The following is a 23639-nucleotide window of genomic DNA, read 5'->3' as shown; positions in this document are numbered from 1 at the left end:
TTTTTAACGCATTTTCCATTTCCTTGGAAATGGCGCTGTACTTTTGTTGATACAATCTATGGCACTGACAGTACTGTATGTGTTAGCTATGTAAGACATATAACTTACTGCCAGCTACATGCAGTGGTAAGATTAGCACAATTAGATTTTATCTGTCTTGCTTTTAATTCTTTCCATGTGTTTATTAATGTGTGAAAAAAGAAAAAAGTTTTTTTTTTAAAAGCAGATATGTGTGAATAATGCCTAATGGTCTAAGCTGGTGATTTTCACATCATTAATTGGCAGTGCTGGCATACAAGCCAAACAACTCCTGGGACCTGTTAGAAGTTATATAACTGTGACATAATATATATTTACAGATACGTTAGAAATACTAAAGGGTGATTAAAGGGTTAGAGACACTGGAGTATGAGGAAAGGCTTACTAGGTTAAATATGTATACACTAGAAAAGATTCGTTTAAGAGGAGACATTATCAATATCTTCAAATATGTAAAGGGTCATTACAAGGAGTTAGCAGGGGATTTGTTTATTAAAAGAACTCAGTATAGGACACGTGGGCACTCGCTGAGGCTAGAGGAGAGAAAATTCCGTACACAATGTAGGAAAGGGTTCTTCACAGTAAGGGCAATAAAGATTTGGAACTCCCTGCTGGAGAAGGTAATAATGGCAGACTCTGTAAATGCATTTAAAAACGGATTGGACAAATTTCTAACTGGAAAAAGTATCCAGGGTTATAGCATTTAACATAATAACATTAATGTCTGGGAGTGTTAAGAATCCTAGTTGTCAATTGGTACTAAACAATTACTTCAGCAGGTGTATTATAATATAAACAGCTTATCACAGAATACAGGTTGAACCCAATGGACATTTTGCCTCTTTTCAACCTCACTATGTAACTATGTAACTATGTAACAATATATCTACAGATATATTGGCGCATCTGGCTGTGTGTACAGACGTTCAGCACTTGTGGCGGAGACTGAAGTCAAAGCTGGTTGGGTAAATGGAAATGACCACCCAGTTGTGATGTCAGGAATGACACATCGAGCGGTGATCCATAAGTGTATATGCTTACCTGGTGCAAGATTGTGACGAGGTGTGGACACGGCAATATGACAGAATCACCATGTTCCTCAGCAGTGTTTTGATTTTTCACAAAAGCAGGGAGGGATCTGAATAGATCTCTTTCCTGCACAAGCTGCCATGTAAACTCAGCTTGAGGACATTCCAAAACTTATCCATTTTTCAGAGTTTGATGAATTTCCACAATTTCTACATTGTGGAAATTATCATGGCAAGGCTATAACAAGGAGATGTAAGTGATATCTTCGTTACAGTGTTGTCACTTGAAAAAATGAGTAAAAAAGTTTTAAAAAAGGCACCTTTAGTGATGATGAATCTGGCTCTTATTTGTTAGATTATAAAAGCTGCATGAGAGATGTAGAATAAGCATGTGTCCGTAGATGAGATCTTCTGCAGTCCACCACCTGTTATAAGCCCTCAGTCAAACTAGACATTTCTGTTTGTTTGGGGTTTTTTTTTTTTTATGCTCAGTATGGGAATATAGAAAGAGACCACAAAATCCAGAATTATGGAACCGGTGCCGTGTGTAATGAAGGTGCTGAAACAATGTAAGGCATAGGCAATAATAACACAGAGATAGTGGGCATGTACTATTTTCCAGGCCTGATTTACACTTTTGCCTATGCCAGGGGCAGTTATGTCTTTACTGCTTAGTCTGAGGTATTTTCTGATGGTATTCCTAAATCTCTAATTCAGAACATGCCATGGAATATTATCACTTGTCCGGGAGAGACAAAAATGATAGTAATTCCAGAATGTAACATTTCCTGACTCATACGTAAATGGTAACTTTTGCATTTGCTATATGGACTTAAAAGACACAGTAGACATTATATGACGGTATGTCCTCAGTTGAATCAGTATATATTACCAAGTTTTTTGGTTGCATAAGGTGTTTTTAAAATAAGAAAACTAGCTGTTTTACATAGAGAACGTACAATAATGTGTTCAGTCATTGACTCTGATGTGTTGCATGCTGTGTCTGTGATGTAATTTGCTTCTATAATCTTTCATTCATGTCATCTGATCTGTTCTCGTTCATCCTGATTTTCATACATTAATATCTGGCTTTTCTTTCCTTCCATTTCATCTTTTCTACCACTGCCTAAATCCTTGCTTCATCATGGCAGAAGAAGCTATAACTCCTACACATATTACCTGTAAGTACATTTTTGTGCATACGTAGTGTCATGCGTTCTGCCATGTATGTTCATGCATGAATTATGAATGCAAGTAATATGTTCCATGTGAGCTTGTAAAACATTCATTTACACTCTCAAATTGTTACATCATCTGTTTTATAGTGAAGTAAATGGTCATTATGATATGTTTCATCTTGGAAAACATTTGCAAATTCCAGCAGTCATGAGATAGTATTTTCAGCAGTGCAATAGTTGTAAAATAACATCAAAGGACCATTTGTATTTCATATTTTTGTTAACTGATGAGAACAGATTTCATGGCAACCTCTGCATGGAAATACAGAAATGCAGGACAATAGGCTTGTGGTTGACAGTAAATAAGAGCCAAATACATATTAGCTAAATGCATTAAATTCCTGAACTTGAGAAATGAAAAGTTCAATATATTTATGCCATATTATGGTTACACTTAATAAAGTATATGGCTTTGGTAGTGGGCCCTTTCCCAATAGACAGCATCCTGGAAAAGTCTTCAGTGAATGCACCTGTCAGTGTTTTGATAACATTCGGTCCTGGAGAAGGGTATCCGGATAATAGGTCGACCTTAATTAGGTTGACAGTCAATAGGTCGACCACTAATTAGGTTGATGTGGTCATTAAGTTGACGTGTAAAGGGTTGACAGTGCTTACGGTCGACAGGTACAAAAGGTCAACAAGTGCAAATGGTTGACACACATAAGGTCAACATAGCTTTTTTGGAGGGGGTATTTTTTTCAACTTTTCCATATTTCACCATCCACATAGACTACGATTGGGAATAGTAACCTGTGGTGAGCGCAGCACTAGCGGAGCGAGGGGACACGGTACACTAATTGGGGTTCCATGAGCTGTGACGGTGAAAACAATCTTTTCCCTTGTCAACCTTTTGACTATGTCGACCTTTCACATGTCGACCTAATAGGGTCGACCCTGTGATCCATACCCCTGGAGAAGGCACCATTATTATTACTGGTAGTGATGAAGTACTACGGACCTATGAACTGTGTTCCTTTGTCTGTGTGCCCTGACAAATGTGGTGTTATCCTTTAAGAATTACGACTTATTGGTACATTCAAGCTCAGCATAATTAGAAAGTTGCCTGGACAATGAAAGTACCATAGAATTTGGTGAAAGTGGAGGTCTAGAAAATAAATAACTGATTTAAATGTATGAATGTGCCCAAGCGAAGTCTGTCTCCAAAGAGTCTACACCTTTTTTTTTTTTTTTTTAATGCCAAAATTCAAGTGTGTCACATACAAATGAGATCTGTTGGCAGGTATGGATTAAGGATTAGTATCACCTCTGTCCAACACTCTGAGCAAAGTAAAAACACAGTTAAAACATCACACACACACACACACACACACACACACACACACACACACACACACACACACACTCCTCTTACTCACAGTTTGGTTTTGCTTTTTATAAGCATTTTGATAAAATAAAAACTTTATCCCTAATTAAGAGGCCCACACTAAATCTAAAACCACTGACTTGCTTAAGTGACAGCTTTTGATTATCCCCCCTTATCTTCTATACCATATAGTCCAAAAGTAAAGGAAGTTTTGGCACCACAACATGGCAGTGTGGCATTCTCTGATTTCCCTGGCTGAAGGGGTCAGCTTCCCCTGGAACATGAAATGGAAGTAGTATCTGGTGATTTGACTTCCATTGGGTAACGATACTTAGGGTAAAACTAATTGATGTGGGCAAACTTTAGTAAAGTTAGAATATGCTGTAAAATTTTATTGTGATTATGAGTGTTTCTAGATAGTTTTGTGTCTCTGATGAGCATTTGATATTGGTTATAGATTAGGATGTTTTTTTTTTGCCAATCTAAGAAAGTTCTGAACATTTATTTACTGGGTGGTCATAGGCTATAAATTATGGATGGACACCAATTAAAAAATGTAAATCAGGGGACTTCATATAAAACTTGCCTATTAGTACCAGTCCCAGCATAGGCCATTATTCTGTGATGGTACATACCCCACTTGCCCAGCTCTCCATAGTCCCAATTCCAACTGAATATGGATACATCATTTGCACAAAAAATGATGTGTAAAATGAGAACAATGGCCCTCATTCCGAGTTGTTCGCTCGGTAAAAATCTTCGCATCGCAGCGATTTTCCGCTTAATGCGCATGCGCAATGTCCGCACTGCGACTGCGCCAAGTAAATTTGCTATGCAGTTAGGATTTTTACTCACGGCTTTTTCATCGTTCTGGTGATCGTAATGTGATTGACAGGAAATGGGTGTTACTGGGCGGAAACAGGCCGTTTTATGGGCGTGTGGGAAAAAACGCTACCGTTTCCGGAAAAAACGCAGGAGTGGCCGGAGAAACGGGGGAGTGTCTGGCCGAATGCTGGGTGTGTTTGTGACGTCAAACCAGGAACGCCAAGCACTGAACTGATCGCAGATGCCGAGTAAGTCTGGAGCTACTCTGAAACTGCTACGAGGTGTGTAATCGCAATATTGCGAATACATCGTTCGCAATTTTAAGATGCTAAGATTCACTCCCAGTAGGCGGCGGCTTAGCATGAGCAAATCTGCTAAAATTCACTTGCGAGCGAACAACTCGGAATGAGGGCCATTGTGGGTTCCACCTCTTCTGCCCTACACCTATCCCTTTGTGGCCTTTTCACAAGGCTGGGCCAGTATTGTCTTGTTTTCGTTATACTGCATAATAATGGTACCTGCTTTCTTCACATGACTTACAGGAATAAGAACTGTACTTATTGCCAGTTCCATAACTACAGGCTAATCATTTAGATACATGTGATTTTTATATTAATACTCATTTAAAAGCCAAACTTCAATGTTTGGGTTATGTGGCTGAGAAAACTAATCACCATCAGCAACATTGCATATACTCATTTGTTCCACACAATAAATACAGTATAATGGCTGAATGTTTGCTCACTACTGTACCCTCATTGCTCATGCAGATGAATTGCAATTTAGAAATGCTGAGCAGCACTGATGTTGTGAAATTATTTCTTTTAACCCATTAATGTTTTCCATTGTTACTGTTCCCATCACACAATAAAAAGAACATTGCTACTGGCTCACATTTGGAGAGGGAATTATTCAAGTTAATAGTCATAAAATGACTTTTGTTATTTCAAGGTTATTTCTGGAATATATGTTGGAGACCTGAAAGTCAGATGGAAATACTCTCTCTACTTTAAGGACAACTAAACCCATAAACTGAAATGTTTGTATAGGAAACATGCATTCCTCAGCCTTAGCCAAACTTTATTTTACAGCTTTGTTATAAAATAAGTTATATTAAGTATTTACTTTGCCTTCATGTAGTAATATATGTTATCACGGCATTTCACATCACTTCTCTGACAGCCACATAAGGTTGGCCTAACCATGTTACTGCTGATGTTGCTGTTAGGGTGATTGCTGATTGGATCACAAGACTGTACAAAGCTTAAGTGATTCTTACTAGCTTTAGCTTTATTACTTTGCAATAGGTCTGTAATGATTAATTTCAAGTACCCAGGGCAGTAGAGAGCCTGGTAGGGCCCAGGTAGTTTTAGGGGTGGGGCCTAATTACAGGAGGCGTGGCAATGCACACTTAGAAAAAAAATACAGAACAAAATAGTACTTTAAGTGCCTCCCTGGCCCCACTGCAGCCCAGCACACACTGAGAAGAGCTGCAGCTATTGCTGCCATGTAAGGAGGGAAGGGGGGGGGGGGACGGACGGACTTGGGCCGTTGCTTGGCCCCTCCATCAGCCCATGTAAATAGTACCTGCTCCCCCCACCCCCCACTCCTCAGCACCACTGAACGTACCTTATTAGCGAACAGGGTTTCATTTATAGTAATGTCTGCAGTAGTTGCATTTGCTTTGTAACAGTGTATCATTTTTATAACTTTTTCACAATTCCAAAAACTGGAAAAGATGAATAACATCACTAATTCCCCAGGTTGGAGCGCGCTTTTACCGTAGTTTCAAACATTACCGTTTCCAAGGACACTTTGCTATTGAGAATATAAACAAGTGGAATGTGTTGCTGTCTGGGCAGATCTTGGAGCACTACAATATCCATCATACCCTATTATTGAATTTTATTCTAACATACTGTTTTGCACTTTACTTGTCACTTTCCAACATATATTTAATTCTAAAGCCAAGAAAATATGATTTCAGACTTAGAATTGCATGTACAGATGTGTGCTCATACACCTAGACTCAATACACCATGTGACGTGACACGTCTGGCGTGAGTGAACCCTGCTGAACATTGAAGCGCAGTTACTTTTTCTTTAAATTTGCGTCTTATTCACACCACAGACGCAGCAATACTCCACTCACTCTGTACCAGAGATACCAGTCGGTCCTTTGTTTTTTAATGCCGGGCAACGTTGAGCGTCCTCAGGAGGCTCAGACGCTGCCCGTCTCCCTCTGCACCATGTGACGTGGAGTTAGAGGTCACACTGCGCAGCCAGCCTCCCGCCGCACAGACCTCACCGAACTGGAGAAAGTTTCCCACCCTCACTCCCAGGTACCATGGTGCTGAGTTATGGGTGTGGTGTGGTGCGGGGCGCGTTGACACAGGAAACAAATCAATCCCGGGTATCCCATGAATCCCGGGATTGATCATTTTTCAATCTCGATACCCTGGATTGAAAAAATGACCCGGAATTAGCCACCCTAGTACAAAGGGGCAGATGAGGCACAACGAAACTTAGCATGAGAAACTTGGCGCAGAAACAGCCACAGCTGCTGCATCGTAGCACTTCATATACAGATTCAGACTCATTCTCACACAAGTGTCGCACATTAAATTGATCAGTGCAGTCTTGTTAAGCAGTTTTATACGCATACTGTAGCATTGCAAATGCGACACACATTCTAGTGAAAAAGACGCTCGGTGCAAGCCGAGTCGCACAGGACCTGGTGTGCCAGTAAGGGCTTTATGGCACAACTGCAGCAATAGTGTATGAGGACATATCTGTAACATGCAGAATAATAAGCATTGTATAGTGCAGTTTGTCAAATATTGAGAAATAAGGGCTATTCTATAAACAGCCATTTCTACGGTTTGAATTTAATTTGTGTTTGTATTTAATTACTGTATATTTTATTTGGAGCATGTGGCTGTCACATTTATTGCTAGCAGTGTTGTGACACTGTGCTTTCCTTTCTATGTGACACTTCAGTCTCTGGGCCCCCTCCTCTCTAGCCAGCAGCATATTTGTGTGTGGACTATGGGGGTAATTCTGAGTTGATCGCAGCAGCAAGTTTGTTAGCAATTGGGCAAAACCATGTGCACTGCAGGTGGGGCAGATATAACATTTGCAGAGAGAGTTAGATTTGGGTGGGTTATATTGTTTCTGTGCAGGGTAAATACTGGCTGCTTTATTTTTACACTGAAATTTAGATTTCAGTTTGAACACACCCCACCCAAATCTATCTCTCTCTGCACATGTTATATCTGTCCCCCCTGCAGAGCACATGGTTTTGCCCAACTGCTAACAAATTTGCTGCTGCGATCAACTCTGAATTACCTCCTATGTGAGGCTAAGCACTAGTAGACTCTAGTGCTGTGCTATTAGTAGCCTCTAGTGCTCTACTGTGAGAGTCTCCGGGGAAATGACGCAGTGGCCATCCATATTGCACATGCACAAAATATGGTTTTGTAACAGTGCCGCTGCCGACGCTGGACTCTGGAAAGGTAAGTACTGAATAAATGGGTACAACGTGTGCAATGCAGGCCCTTCTGGACCAAGGGGCCCATGTGCACCGCACACACTGCACCTATTCTAGATACGCCACTGCTTGTGTGTATATGCAACTTCCTGTATGTACAACTGAACTAGTGATTTGCACCAGAAATTTTTCGGGTTTTGTGTTTTAGTTTTGGATTCGGTTGCGCGGCCGTGTTTTGGATTCGGACGCGTTTTGGCAAAACCTCCCTGAAAATTTTTTGTCGGATTCGGGTGTGTTTTGGATTCGGGTGTTTTTTTTTACAAAAAACCCTCAAAAACAGCTTAAATCATAGAATTTGGGGGTCATTTTGATCCCATAGTATTATTAACCTCAATAACCATAATTTCCACTAATTTTCAGTCTATTCTGAACACCTCACACCACACAATATTATTTTTAGTCCTAAAATTTGCACCGAGGTCGCTGGATGGCTAAGCTAAGCGACCCAAGTGGCCGACACAAACACCTGGCCCATCTAGGAGTGGCACTGCAGTGTCAGACAGGATGGCACTTCAAAAAAATAGTCCCCAAACAGCACATGATGCAAAGAAAAAAAGAGGTTCACCAAGGTCGCTGGGTGGCTAAGCTAAGCGACCCAAGTGGCCGACACAAACACCTGGCCCATCTAGGAGTGACACTGCAGTGTCAGACAGGATGGCACTTCAAAAAAATAGTCCCCAAACAGCACATGATGCAAAGAAAAAAAGAGGTGCACCAAGGTCGCTGGATGGCTAAGCGACACAAGTGGCCGACACAGACACCTGGCCCATCTAGGAGTGGCACTGCAGTGTCAGGCAGGATGGCACTTCAAAAAAATTGTCCCCAAACAGCACATGATGCAAAGAAAAATGAAAGAAAAAAGAGGTGCAAGATGGAATTGTCCTTGGGCCCTCCCACCCACCCTTATGTTGTATAAACAGGACATGCACACTTTAACGAACCCATCATTTCAGCGACAGGGTCTGCCACACGACTGTGACTGAAATGACTGGTTGGTTTAGGCCCCCACCAAAAAAGAAGCAATCAATCTCTCCTTGCACAAACTGGCTCTACAGAGGCAAGATGTCCACCTCATCATCATCCTCCGATTCCTCACCCCTTTCACTGTGTACACCCCCCTCCTAACAGATTATTAATTCGTCCCCACTGGAATCCACCATCTCAGGTCCCTGTGTACTTTCTGGAGGCAATTGCTGGTGAATGTCTCCACGGAGGAATTGATTATAATTAATTTTGATGAACATCATCTTCTCCACATTTTCTGGAAGTAACCTCGTACGCCGATTGCTGACAAGGTGAGCGGCTGCACTAAATACTCTTTCGGAGTACACACTGGAGGGTGGGCAACTTAGGTAAAATAAAGCCAGTTTCTGCAAGGGCCTCCAAATTGCCTCTTTTTCCTGCCAGTATACGTACGGACTGTCTGACGTGCCTACTTGGATGCCGTCACTCATATAATCCTCCACCATTCTTTCAATGGTGACAGAATCATATGCAGTGACAGTAGACGACATGTCAGTAATCGTTGGCAGGTCCTTCAGTCCGGACCAGATGTCAGCACTTGCTCCAGACTGCCCTGCATCACCGCCAGCAGATGGGCTTGAAATTCTTAGCCTTTTCCTCGCACTCCCAGTTGCGGGAGAATGTGTAGGAGGAGCTGTTGACGGGTCACGCTCCGCTTGACTTGACAATTTTCTCACCAGCAGGTCTTTGAACCTCTGCAGACTTGTGTCTGCCGGAAAGAGAGATACAACATAGGTTTTAAATCTAGGATCGAGCACGGTGGCCAAAATGTAGTGCTCTGATTTCAACAGATTGACCACCCGTGAATCCTGGTTAAGCGAATTAAGGGCTCCATCCACAAGTCCCACATGCCTAGCGGAATCGCTCTGTTTTAGCTCCTCCTTCAATGTCTCCAGCTTCCTCTGCAAAAGCCTGATGAGGGGAATGACCTGACTCAGGCTGGCAGTGTCTGAACTGACTTCACGTGTGGCAAGTTCAAAGGGTTGCAGAACCTTGCACAACGTTGAAATCATTCTCCACTGCGCTTGAGTCAGGTGAATTCCCCCTCCTTTGCCTATATCGTGGGCAGATGTATAGGCTTGAATGGCCTTTTGCTGCTCCTCCATCCTCTGAAGCATATAGAGGGTTGAATTCCACCTCGTTACCACCTCTTGCTTCAGATGATGGCAGGGCAGGTTCAGGAGTGTTTGGTGGTGCTCCAGTCTTCAGCACGCGGTGGCTGAATGCCGAAAGTGGCCCGCAATTCTTCGGGCCACCGACAGTATCTCTTGCACGCCCCTGTCGTTTTTCAAATAATTCTGCACCACCAAATTCAATGTATGTGCAAAACATGGGACGTGCTGGAATTTGCCCAGATGTAATGCACGCACAATATTGGTGGCGTTGTCTAATGTCACAAATCCCCAGGAGAGTCCAATTGGGGTAAGCCATTCTGCGATGATGTTCCTCAGTTTCCGTAAGAGGTTGTCAGCTCTGTGCCTCTTATGGAAAGTGGTGATACAAAGCGTAGCCTGCCTAGGAACGAGTTGGCGTTTGCGAGATGCTGCTACTGGTGCCGCCGCTGCTGTTCTTGCTGCGGGAGGCAATACATCTACCCAGTGGGCTATCACAGTCATATAGTCCTGAGTCTGCCCTGCTCCACTTGTCCACATGTCTGTGGTTAAGTGGACATTGGGTACAACTGCATTTTTTAGGACACTGGTGACTCTTTCTGAGGTCTGTGTACATTTTCGGTATCGCCTGCCTAGAGAAATGGAACCTAGATGGTATTTGGTACCGGGGACACAGTACCTCAATCAAGTCTCTAGTTGCCTCTGAATTAACGGTGGATACCGGAACCACGTTTCTCACCACCCAGGCTGCCAAGGCCTGAGTTATCCGCTTTGCAGCAGGATTATTGCTGTGATATTTCATCTTCCTCGCAAAGGACTGTTGGACAGTCAATTGCTTACTGGAAGTAGTACAAGTGGTCTTCCGACTTCCCCTCTGGGATGACGATCGACTCCCAGCAGCAACAACAGCAGCGCCAGCAGCAGTAGGCGTTACACTCAAGGATGCATCGGAGGAATCCCAGGCAGGAGAGGACTCGTCAGACTTGCAGTGACATGGCCTGCAGGACTATTGGCTTTCCTGTGTAAGGTGGAAATTGACACTTAGGGAGTTGGTGGTGTGGTTTGCAGGAGCTTGGTTACAAGAGGAAGGGATTTAGTGGTCAGTGGACTGCTTCCGCTGTCATCCAAAGTTTTTGAACTTGTCACTGACTTATGATGAATGCGCTGCAGGTGACGTATAAGGGAGGATGTTCCGAGGTGGTTAACGTCCTTACCCCTACTTATTGCAGCTTGACAAAGGCAACACACGGCTTGACACCTGTTGTCCGCATTTGTGTTTAAATAATTCCACACCGAAGAGCTGATTTTTTTTGTATTTTGACCAGGCATGTCAATGGCCATATTCGTCCCACGGACAACAGGTGTCTCCCCGGGTGCCTGACTTAAACAAACCACCTTACCATCAGAATCCTCCTTGTCAATTTCCTCCCCAGCGCCAGCAACACCCATATCCTCATCCTGGTGTACTTCAACAGTGACATCTTCAATTTGACTATCAGGAACTGGACTGCGGGTGCTCCTTCCAGCACTTGCAGGGGGCGTGCAAATGGTGGAAGGCGCAAGCTCTTCCCGTCCAGTGTTGGGAAGGTCAGGCATTGCAACCGACACAATTGGACTCTCCTTGGGGATTTGTGATTTAGAAGAACGCACAGTTCTTTGCTGTGCTTTTGCCAGCTTAAGTATTTTCATTTTTCTAGCGAGAGGATGAGTGCTTCCATCCTCATGTGAATCTGAACCACTAGCCATGAACATAGGCCAGGGCCTCAGCCGTTCCTTGCCACTCCGTGTCGTAAATGGCATATTGGCAAGTTTACGCTTCTCATCAGACGCTTTCAATTTTGATTTTTGGGTCATTTTACTTAACTTTTGTTTTTTGGATTTTACATGCTCTCTACTATGACATTGGGCATCGGCCTTGGCAGACGACATTGATGGCATTTCATCGTCTCGGCCATGACTAGTGGCAGCAGCTTCAGCACGAGGTGGAAGTGGATCTTGATCTTTCCCTATTTTAACCTCCACATTTTTGTTCTCCATTTTTTAATGTGTGGAATTATATGCCAGTATCAATAGCAATGGCCTACTACTATATATACTGCGCACAACTGAAATGCACCACAGGTATGGATGGATAGTATACTTGACGAATGACGACACAGAGGTAGGTAGAGCAATGGCCTACTGTACCGTAATGCTATATATTATATACTGGTGGTCAGCAAACTGTGCAAAAGTTAAATGCACCACAGGTATGGATGGATAGTATACTTGACGACACAGAGGTAGGTACAGCAGTGGCCTACTGTACCGTAATGCTATAAATTATATACTGGTGGTCAGCAAACTGTGCAAAACTTAAATGCACCACAGGTATGGATGGATAGTATACTTGACGACACAGAGGTAGGTACAGCAGTTGCCTACTGTACCGTAATGCTATATATTATATACTGGTGGTCAGCAAACTGTGCAAAACTTAAATGCACCACAGGTATGGATGGATAGTATACTTGATGACACAGAGGTAGGTACAGCAGTGGCCTACTGTACCGTAATGCTATATATTATATACTGGTGGTCAGCAAACTGTGCAAAACTTAAATGCACCACAGGTATGGATGGATAGTATACTTGACGACACAGAGGTAGGTACAGCAGTGGGCTACTGTACCGTAATGCTATATATTATATACTGGTGGTCAGCAAACTGTGCAAAACTTAAATGCACCACAGGTATGGATGGATAGTATACTTGACGACACAGAGGTAGGTACTGCAGTGGCCTTCTGAACCGTACTCCTATATATTATATACTGGTGGTCAGCAAAATTATGCACTGTACTCCTACTATATACTACAATGCAGCACAGATATGGAGTGTTTTTCAGGCAGACAACGTATACTGGTGGTCACTGGTCAGCAAAACTCTGCACTGTACTCCTCCTATATAATATACTGGTGGTCCCCAGTCCCCACAATAAAGCAGTGTGAGCACAGATATATGCAGCACACTGAGCACAGATATGGAGTGTTTTTCAGGCAGACAACGTATACTGGTGGTCACTGTCAGCAAAACTCTGCACTGTACTTCTCCTATATAATACAGCCGCTCCCCAGTCCCCACAATTAAGCAGTGTGAGCACAGATATATGCAGCACACTGAGCACAGATATGGAGTGTTTTTCAGGCAGACAACGTATACTAGTGGTCACTGTCAGCAAAACTCTGCACTGTACTCCTCCTATATAATATACTGGTGGTCCCCAGTCCCCACAATAAAGCAGTGTGAGCACAGATATATGCAGCACACTGAACACAGATATGGAGTGTTTTTCAGGCAGACAACGTATACTGGTGGTCACTGTCAGCAAAACTCTGCACTGTACTCCTCCTATATAATAGAGCTGCTCCCCAGTCCCCACAATTAAGCAGTGTGAGCACAGATATATGCAGCACACTGAGCACAGATAAGGAGCGTTTTTTTTTCAGGCAGAGAACGGATAAAACTGGTGGTCACTGATCAGCAAAACTCTGCACTGTACTCCTCCTATATTATTAATATACAGCTGCTCCCCAGTCCCCACAATTAAGCAATAAGCAAGCACAAATATTTGCATCAACAATACACGGAGAGGACGCCAGCCACGTCCTCTCCCTAACATTTCCAATGCACGAGTGAAAATGGCGGCGACGCGCGGCTGCTTATATAGAATCCGAATCTCGCGAGAATCCGACAGTGGGATGATGACGTTCGGGCGCGCTCGGGTTAACCGAGCCATACGGGAGAATCCGAGAATGCCTCGGACCCGTGTAAAATGGGTGAAGTTCGGGGGGGTTCGGTTTCCGAGGAACCGAACCCGCTCATCACTAAACTGAACATACAGTAAATGGACTTTTTCATGTGTGCATGTTTTCCAGCCTACACATGAGGCACAAATGAGTCCAACTCTACATGAGACAAACATACTGTATGTGTAAACAATTTCCTTCTCAGACCTACCCTAAGAGGATCTCTGTGTTCTCCTGTAGTTTTGTACACACGGTATATATCAAATGTGCTCTGTAGTGGACTAATGTTTAATTCATCATCATTTGTGAAATTATCCTAAATATTACATATGTGTATAATACAGTTTACAATATGCTCAATGATTATATTACCGCTTTCACATCGCAAAGGCGGGTCGCACACTGGAATTGTACATGGGTCCTTCCCGGGTGCGACCCGCGATGAGACCTCTTTCAGACTGGCAACGCAACCTGGCAATTTGCCGGATGGGGTTGCCATCGGGGACGTGATCAAAGGCAGCGCTGATGTTAATGGGGGCGGTAGCGGAGGCAGTGCTTGGAGATGAGATCATCTCCACGCCGCTTCCTCCATAGTGTAACCCGTTCACACCGCACCTTATCCGGGAATAACCCTGCTTTATTCCCGAGTTGAAATACCAGGTCAGGCAACCCGGAAATTTGTGATTTACCCCTTTCATATCGCACATCGACCCGCGTTGACCCGGCAATATACCGGGTTATTTGTGCAGTGTGAAAGGGGTATAAGACTTGTTGGAATATTAAAATACAAATTAAGAACTTACAAGCAGTAAGTTGCACAGTAAGTTACACAGTATTTTACAGCGAGCTAATTGATCCTCTGTGAATACTGTTAGTCCCCGTCGCAGCACTTATCGGGAATTTGTTTTATATGCGTCTCAACAGAGGCAAAAAAATCCCAGATAACCAGCAGGTTCACGGATGCCGCAACCCTGTTAACACACAAATCCCCAAACTTTTCACAGATTGCCTGTTAACCCGTGTTAACGTCCGTTAACATGTTAATATAATGGGCTTTAAACAGGGTCTCAGGTGAAAAAGGGAATGCAATTGAATAGCCACTTAAAGGCTGAGGCTGTCTCCAGTTTTCACTTAAAGAAATTTAACTGAATTTCCCCATTAAGCTTTTTATTTTTGATAATCACTCCATCAGATCGGATCATTAATTATATTGGCACACACTAGCAGATAGTGTCTACCTAGCTTTGTTCACATGTTTCCATTTGCATCACTAGGCCCTGCCCCCTCCTCATGGACTGTGGGATTTGTCAATATTATTTCTCTGACGTCCTAAGTGGATGATGGGGACTCCGTCAGGACCATGGGGAATAGCGGCTCCGCAGGAGACAGGGCACAAAAGTAAAAGCTTTAGGATCAGGTGGTGTGCACTGGCTCCTCCCCCTATGACCCTCCTCCAAGCCTCTGTTAGGTTTTTGTGCCCGGCCGAGAAGGGTGCAATCAAGGTGGCTCTCCTAAAGAGCTGCTTAGAGTAAAAGTTTTATTAGGTTTTTTATTTTCAGTGAGTCCTGCTGGCAACAGGCTCACTGCAACGAGGGACTTAGGGGAGAAGAAGTGAACTCACCTGCGTGCAGGATGGATTGGCTTCTTAGGCTACTGGACACTAGCTCCAGAGGGACGATCACAGGTACAGCCTGGATGGGTCACCGGAGCCGCGCCGCCGACCCCCTTGCAGATGCTGAAGAGAGAAGAGGTCCAGAAATCGGCGGCTGAAGACTTCTCAGTCTTCATGAGGTAGCGCACAGCACTGCAGCTGTGCGCCATTGCTCTCAGCACACTTCACACCAACGGTCACTGAGGGTGCAGGGCGCTGGGGGGGGCGCCCTGGGCAGCAATGAAAGTACCTATACTGGCTAAAAATACATCACATAAAGCCTCTGGAGCTATATGGATGTATTTAACCCCTGCCAGGTTGTCAGAAAAACGGGAGAAGAAGCCCGCCGAAAAGGGGGCGGGGCCTATTCTCCTCAGCACACAGCGCCATTTTCCCTCACAGAACTGCTGGTGGGAAGGCTCCCAGGCTCTCCCCTGCACTGCACTACAGAAACAGGGTTAAAACAGAGAGGGGGGGCACTTATTTGGCGATATGATTATATATTAAGATGCTATAAGGGAAAACACTTATATAAAGGTTGTCCCTGTATAATTATAGCATTTTGGTGTGTGCTGGCAAACTCTCCCTCTGTCTCCCCAAAGGGCTAGTGGGGTCCTGTCCTCTATCAGAGCATTCCCTGTGTGTGTGCTGTGTGTCGGTACGTGTGTGTCGACATGTATGAGGACGATGTTGGTGAGGAGGCGGAGCAATTGCCTGTAATGGTGATGTCACTCTCTAGGGAGTCGACACCGGAATGGATGGCTTATTTAGGGAATTACGTGATAATGTCAACACGCTGCAAGGTCGGTTGACGACATGAGACGGCCGGCAAACAAATTAGTACCTGTCCAGGCGTCTCAAACACCGTCAGGGGCTTTAAAACGCCCATTTACCTCAGTCGGTCGACACAGACACAGACACGGACACTGACTCCAGTGTCGACGGTGAAGAAACAAACGTATTTTCCTTTAGGGCCACACGTTACATGTTAAGGGCAATGAAGGAGGTGTTACATATTTCTGATACAGGTTGAGTATCCCATATCCAAATATTCCGAATTACGGAATATTCCGAAATACGGACTTTTTTGAGTGAGATTGAGATAGTGAAACCTTTGTTTTCTGATGGCTCAATGTACACAAACTTTGTTTAATACACAAAGTTATTAAAAATATTGTATTAAATTACCTTCAGGCTGTGTGTATAAGGTGTATATGAAACATAAATGAATTGTGTGAATGTATACACACTTTGTTTAATGCACAAAGTTATAAAAAATATTGGCTAAAATGACCTTCAGGCTGTGTGTATGAGGTGTATATGTAACATAAATGCATTCTGTGCTTAGATTTAGGTCCCATCACCATGATATCTCATTATGGTATGCAATTATTCCAAAATACGGAAAAATCCCATATCCAAAATACCTCTGGTCCCAAGCATTTTGGATAAGGGAGACTCAACCTGTACTACAAGTACCACAAAAAAGGGTATTATGTGGGGTGTGAAAAAACTACCTGTAGTTTTTCCTGAATCAGATAAATTAAATCAAGTGGCGTTACCGTCTCCAGATACGGCCGCCCTCAAGGAGCCAGCTGATAGGAGGCTGGAAAATATCCTAAAAAGTATATACACACATACTGGTGTTATACTGCGACCAGCGATCGCCTCAGCCTGGAGGTGCAGCGCTGGGGTGGCTTGGTCGGATTCCCTGACTGAAAATATTGATACCCTTGACAGGGACAGTATTTTATTGACTATAGAGCATTTAAAGGATGCATTTCTATATATGCGAGATGCACAGAGGGATATTTGCACTCTGGCATCAAGAGTAAGTGCGATGTCCATATCTGCCAGAAGATGTTTATGGACACGACAGTGGTCAGGTGATGCAGATTCCAAACGGCACATGGAAGTATTGCCGTATAAAGGGGAGGAGTTATTTGGGGTTGGTCCATCGGACCTGGTGGCCACGGCAACAGCTGGAAAATCCACCTTTTTTTTTACCCCAAGTCACATCTCAGCAGAAAAAGACACCGTCTTTTCAGCCTCAGTCCTTTCGTCCCCATAAGGGCAAGCGGGCAAAAGGCCAGTCATATCTGCCCAGGGATAGAGGAAAGGGAAGAAGACTGCAGCAGGCAGCCCATTCCCAGGAACAGAAGCCCTCCACCGCTTCTACCAAGTCCTCAGCATGACGCTGAGGCCGTACAAGCGGACTCAGGTGCGGTGGGGGGTCGTCTCAAGAGTTTCAGCACGCAGTGGGCTCACTCGCAAGTGGACCCCTGGAGCCTACAAGTAGTATCCCAGGGGTACAGATTGGAAATTCGAGACGTCTCCCCCTCGCAGGTTCCTGAAGTCTGCTTTACCAACGTCTCCCTGCGACAGGGAGGCAGTATTGGAAACAATTCACAAGCTGTATTCCCAGCAGGTGATAATCAAAGTACCCCTCCTACAACAAGGAAAGGGGTATTATTCCACACTATATTGTGGTACTGAAGCCAGACGGCTCGGTGAGACCTATTCTAAATCTGAAATATTTGAACACTTACATACAAAGGTTCAAATCAAGATGGAGTCACTCAGAGCAGTGAACCAGGAAGAAGGGGACTATATGGTGTCCCTGGACATCAGGGATGCTTACCTCCATGTCCCAATTTGCCCTTCTCACCAAGGGTACCTCAGGTTCGTGGTACAGAACTGTCACTATCAGTTTCAGACGCTGCCGTTTGGATTGTCCACGGCACCCCGGGTCTTTACCAAGGTAATGGCCGAAATGATGATTCTTCTTCAAAGAAAATGGACGATCTCCTGATAAGGGCAAGGTCCAGAGAACAGTTGGAGGTCGGAGTAGCACTATCTCAAGTAGTTCTACGACAGCACGGGTGGATTCTAAATATTCCAAAATCGCAGCTGTTTCCGACGACACGTCTGCTGTTCCTAGGGATGATTCTGGACACAGTCCAGAAAAGGGTGTTTCTCCCGGAGAAGAAAGCCAGGGAGTTATCCGAGCTAGTCAGGAACCTCCTAAAACCAGGAAAAGTGTCAGTGCATCATTGCACAAGGGTCCTGGGAAAAATGGTGGCTTCTTACGAAGCGATTCCATTCGGCAGATTTCACGCCGGAACTTTTCAGTGGGATCTGCTGGAAAAATGGTCCGGATCGCATCTTCAGATGCATCAGCGGATAACCCTGTCTCCAAGGACAAGGGTGTTTCTTCTGCGGTGGCTGCAGAGTGCTCATCTATTAAAGGGCCGCAGATTCGGCATTCAGGACTGGGTCCTGGTGACCACGGATGCCAGCCTGAGAGGCTGGGGAGCAGTCACACAGGGAAAAAATTTCCAGGGAGTGTGATATAGTCTGGAGACTTCTCTCCACATAAATATACTGGAGCTAAGGGCAATTTACAATGCTCTAAGCTTAGCAAAACCTCTGCTTCAAGGTCAGCCGGTATTGATCCAGTGGGACAACATCACGGCAGTCGCCCACGTAAACAGACAGGGTGGCACAAGAAGCAGGAGGGCAATGGCAGAAACTGCAAGGATTCTTCGCTGGGCGGAAAATCATGTGATAACACTGTCAGCAGTGTTCATTCCGGGAGTGGACAACTGGGAAGCAGACTTCCTCAGCAGGCACGACCTCCACCCGGGAGAGTGGGGACTTCATCGGGAAGTCTTCCACATGATTGTGAACCGTTGGGAAAGACCAAAGGTGGACATGATGGCGTCCCGCCTGAACAAAAAACTGGACAGGTATTGCGCCAGGTCAAGAGACCCTCAGGCAATAGCTGTGGACGTTCTGGTAAACACCGTGGGTGTACCAGTCGGTGTATGTGTTCCCTCCTCTGCTTCTCATACCCAAGGTACTGAGAATTATAAGACGTAGAGGAGTAAGAACTATACTCGTGGCTCCGGATTGGCCAAGAAGGACTTGGTACCCGGAACTTCAAGAAATGCTCACAGAGGACTCATGGCCTCTGCCGCTAAGAAGGGACTTGCTTCAGCAAGTACCATGTCTGTTCCAAGACTTACCGCGGCTGCGTTTGACGGCATGGCGGTGGAACGCCGGATCCTAAGGGAAAAAGGCATTCTGGAAGAGGTCATTCCTACCCTGGTCAAAGCCAGGAAGGAGGTGACCGCACAACATTATCACCACATGTGGCGAAAATATGTTGCGTGGTGTGAGGCCAGGAAGGCCCCACGAAGAAATTTCAACTCGGTCGATTCCTGCATTTCCTGCAAACAGGAGTGTCTATGGGCCTCAAATTGGGGTCCATTAAGGTTCAAATTTCGGCCCTGTCAATTTTCTTCCAGAAAAAATTGGCTTCAGTTCCTGAAGTCCAGAAGTTTGTCAAGGGAGTACTGCATATACAACCCCCTTTTGTGCCTCCAGTGGCACTGTGGGATCTCAACGTAGTTCTGGGATTCCTCAAATCACATTGGTTTAAACCGATCAAATCTGTGGATTTGAAATATCTCACATGGAAAGTGGCCATGCTGTTGGCCCTGGCCTCGGCCAGGCGAGTGTCAGAATTGGCGGCTTTGTCTCACAAAGCCCATATCTGATTGTCCATTCGGACAGGGCAGAGCTGCGGACTCGTCCCCAGTTTCTCCCTAGGGTGGTGTCAGCGTTTCACCTGCACCAGCTTATTGTGGTACCTGCGGCTACTAGGGACTTGGAGGACTCCAAGTTGCTAGATGTTGTCAGGGCCCTGAAAATATAGGTTCCAGGACGGCTGGAGTCAGGAAAACTGACTTGCTGTTATCCTGTAGGCACCCAAAAAACTGGGTGCTCTTGCTTCTAAGCAGACGATTGCTAGTTGGATGTGTAGTGCAATTCAGCTTGCACATTCTGTGGCAGGCCTGCCACAGCCAAAATATGTAAATGCCCATTCCACAAGGAAGGTGGGCTCATCTTGGGCGGCTGCCCGAGGGGTCTCGGCTTTACAACTTTGCGGAGCTGCTACTTGGTCAGGGGCACACCCTGGCTGAGGAGGACCTGGAGTTCTCTCATTCGGTGCTGCAGAGTCATCCGCACTCTCCCGCCCGTTTGGGAGCTTTGGTATAATCCCCATGGTCCTGACGGAGTCCCCAGCATCCACTTAGGACGTCAGAGAAAATAAGAATTTACTTACCGATAATTCTATTTCTCGTAGTCCGTAGTGGATGCTGGGCGCCCATCCCAAGTGTGGATTGTCTGCAATACTTGTACATAGTTATTGTTACAAAAATCGGGTTATTATTGTTGTGAGCCATCTTTTCAGTGGCTCCGCTGTTATCATGCTGTTAACTGGGTTCAGATCACAGGTTGTACAGTGTGATTGGTGTGGCTGGTATGAGTCTTACCCGGGATTCAAAATCCTTCCTTATTGTGTACGCTCGTCCGGGCACAGTATTCTAACTGAGGCTTGGAGGAGGGTCATAGGGGGAGGAGCCAGTGCACACCACCTGATCCTAAAGCTTTTACTTTTGTGCCCTGTCTCCTGCGGAGCCGCTATTCCCCATGGTCCTGACGGAGTCCCCAGCATCCACTACGGACTACGAGAAATAGAATTATCGGTAAGTAAATTCTTATTTTTTCCCTTCTGCCCACTTCACTAGGAAGTAGGTGGAATGTGGGAAGGGTGCCCACTCTTCCGGGGCTGCGGGAGACTACCCTGAACAATTGCGTGTCTCTGACAGGTTCTTGGAGAGTAGGCAAGTAGGAAATATATCCTTGCTTGAGCTTTAAATGAATTAAATAACCTTGTGCATATGAGTATATAACAGAGTTATCATTGAAATTCCATCTAGTATTATTATTTTTTTAATCAAAACAAGATGTCCTCTTCCTATTTCTTCATTCTATCGTTTGTTTCTGCCTGTAGTCTACTCTGTATAAATAAATAGATGCAAAATGAAGAACATGTCCCCTTCAGGACAAAAAGAAAAAGAAAAAATATATTTTTGTTTATATTGCTTGTTGAATATTAATCCACATTTAATCAACTAATTTGCCCATTATGAAACTTATACTAAAACACCCTCGTGTATTTAAAGCGCATTAATGAGGAAATGATATGGTTACATCTAGGTAGTTCAGAATTAATTATCTTGTGTTCGTTTTTTAATGCTTTTTTATTGTGTTAGCTTCATCTGCAGTCTACAGACATTCTAAAAAGGAAAACAAAATAAAAGTTTAGAGGTAAATGAATATTTTTGACTGACATGAAAAAGAATGTCTTATTTAACGTTTTCCCTTGACTTTGATATTAATGATTAATAATTCTGCAGATTTGTCAGCGTTCCGTGACCAGTCACATACCACATGATATATTGAGTAGAGAGGCTTTGTATTGCCCCCACTTAGCTTTGTTCCCACTGTGACATCCATTCCCTCCTTCCCTCACCTTCTACCATCATTTGACATGCTGAATATCTGTGTGTCGATGTTGGACACCGACTGTGTGTGTGTCTGTCAGATACTTAACTTGCTGTTAAAAGAAAAAAATATGTATTTGGGATTCTTGATTTCAAAATATCCTCTTTTTTTTATATAAATGTGTGTTTAGAAACTGATGGATATTGATGATATATTCCAAATATTTTCATACATTTTTTAATGAAATAGTAATTTCAGTTTCTGAAACTAAACATGTAAGTTATGACTTGGGAATCCCAGTTATTTTTTTGGGGGTAAATATCTGAAACTGATCACTTCACATAGATAAGCAGAAACAAAAGAAAATGATTTATTGTATACAAGCAGATCAATAAGTGTATGTACAGTATTATGTGTATATATACTGTAGCTATAAATTCATATGTTCATGAATATGAATAAGACACTGGATGGTCTAAATACTATATACCTGTCCCATCTCTCGGCACCCTGGATTGTGGGCTCGTCATGCTCTTGACCAATGAAATCTGATAGATACCACAAACACAAATTTTAGGTGAGACTACAACCATTACTATTCATTTTACTGCAAACTGGCTGAGCCAATAGAAATACAAGTACAGTAGGCTCTGCTTGGCTATTATTATTATTATTATTATTATTATATAGCGCACACATATTCCGCAGCGCTTTACAGAGAGTATTTGGCCATTCACATCAGTCCCTGCCCCAGTGAAGCTTACAATCTATATTCCCTACAACACGTACACGTGTACACATTCATGCTAAGGTTAATTTGTAGGGAGCCAAGTAACCTACCAGTATATTTTTGGATTGTGGGAGGAAACCGGTGTACCCGGATGAAACCCACTCAAGCACAGTGAGAATATACAAACTCCACACAGTTAGTGCCATGGTGGGAATCGAACCCATGACCTCAGTGCTGTGAGGCAGTAATTCTAACCAGTACACTGTCTGTGCTATAAGGAATACCTCCCAACTTGCCCATTTTTTTGTGGGACAGCCCAGATGTGAAGGTTGTTTGTGCTCTGCCTTCCAATTGGGAGTGCTCTGTCCACAGTGGTAAAGTTGCTAGCCATCTTCTATACACCGCTACTTTACATAGCCAGTGTTAGGTAAGCGGCAATGAATAGTTATTAGAAGGGGACTGTGGGGCAGCTTAGTACTTTAAAACTCTAGGAATGCCTAGGGGGTGTAATCACGCCACTGGGGTTATGATCATGTTCCTATTGTGATGCAGACATGCACCTGGTAGGCTTGTCCTTGTGCTCATTCTCATATGGGCTCTGGGGTATTGGCAGGTATTATAAAGTATACAAAACAGAGACAACATGTGGAGATCAAATAATGAAAAAGGCATAGCAATATACTGCAGTACAGTATGTAACTGTCAATAAATATAAGTTCACTACATCTATAATATCACTGTAGGCTATGACGTGGCTATGAAGTTCAAAACAATAAAAATATTGTTACTTAACATTTAGAGAGCATTCTGAGATTTGTAGTGCATGTCTGTAATGCACCAAAAACCAAGAGTATCTACTTTCACCTCCCTCACTGATGTGATTGTGACTGATTTTATTACAATGCATTTGTAACTAAACGTTTGTATACCCTATTTCTAATCTCCTGTTCTCTGCAGTGCCTAAGCTTTAGGA

At 44.0% G+C, this 23639-nt stretch overlaps 1 protein-coding gene across 14 annotated transcripts in view; it reads left to right on the top strand.

The window, feature by feature from the left end:
- The window catches only part of PTPRM (protein tyrosine phosphatase receptor type M), a 1209695-nt gene that overhangs the window by 852920 nt on the left and 333136 nt on the right, over positions 1 to 23639 (top strand). For 8 of the 14 annotated variants that reach the window (XM_063923501.1, XM_063923497.1, XM_063923502.1 and 5 more), the window contains one exon: positions 2219 to 2248. The exons of the other annotated variants lie outside the window; for them this stretch is intronic. In XM_063923501.1, the coding sequence (XP_063779571.1) occupies positions 2219 to 2248 (30 nt within the window). The remainder of the gene's footprint in view (positions 1 to 2218; positions 2249 to 23639) is intronic. 14 annotated transcript variants of the gene reach the window in all.

The sequence above is a fragment of the Pseudophryne corroboree genome, chromosome 5 (genome assembly GCF_028390025.1).
Source record: "Pseudophryne corroboree isolate aPseCor3 chromosome 5, aPseCor3.hap2, whole genome shotgun sequence".
Classification (NCBI taxonomy): Eukaryota; Metazoa; Chordata; class Amphibia; order Anura; family Myobatrachidae; genus Pseudophryne; species Pseudophryne corroboree.
This window is presented reverse-complemented; position numbering and strand designations above follow the sequence as displayed.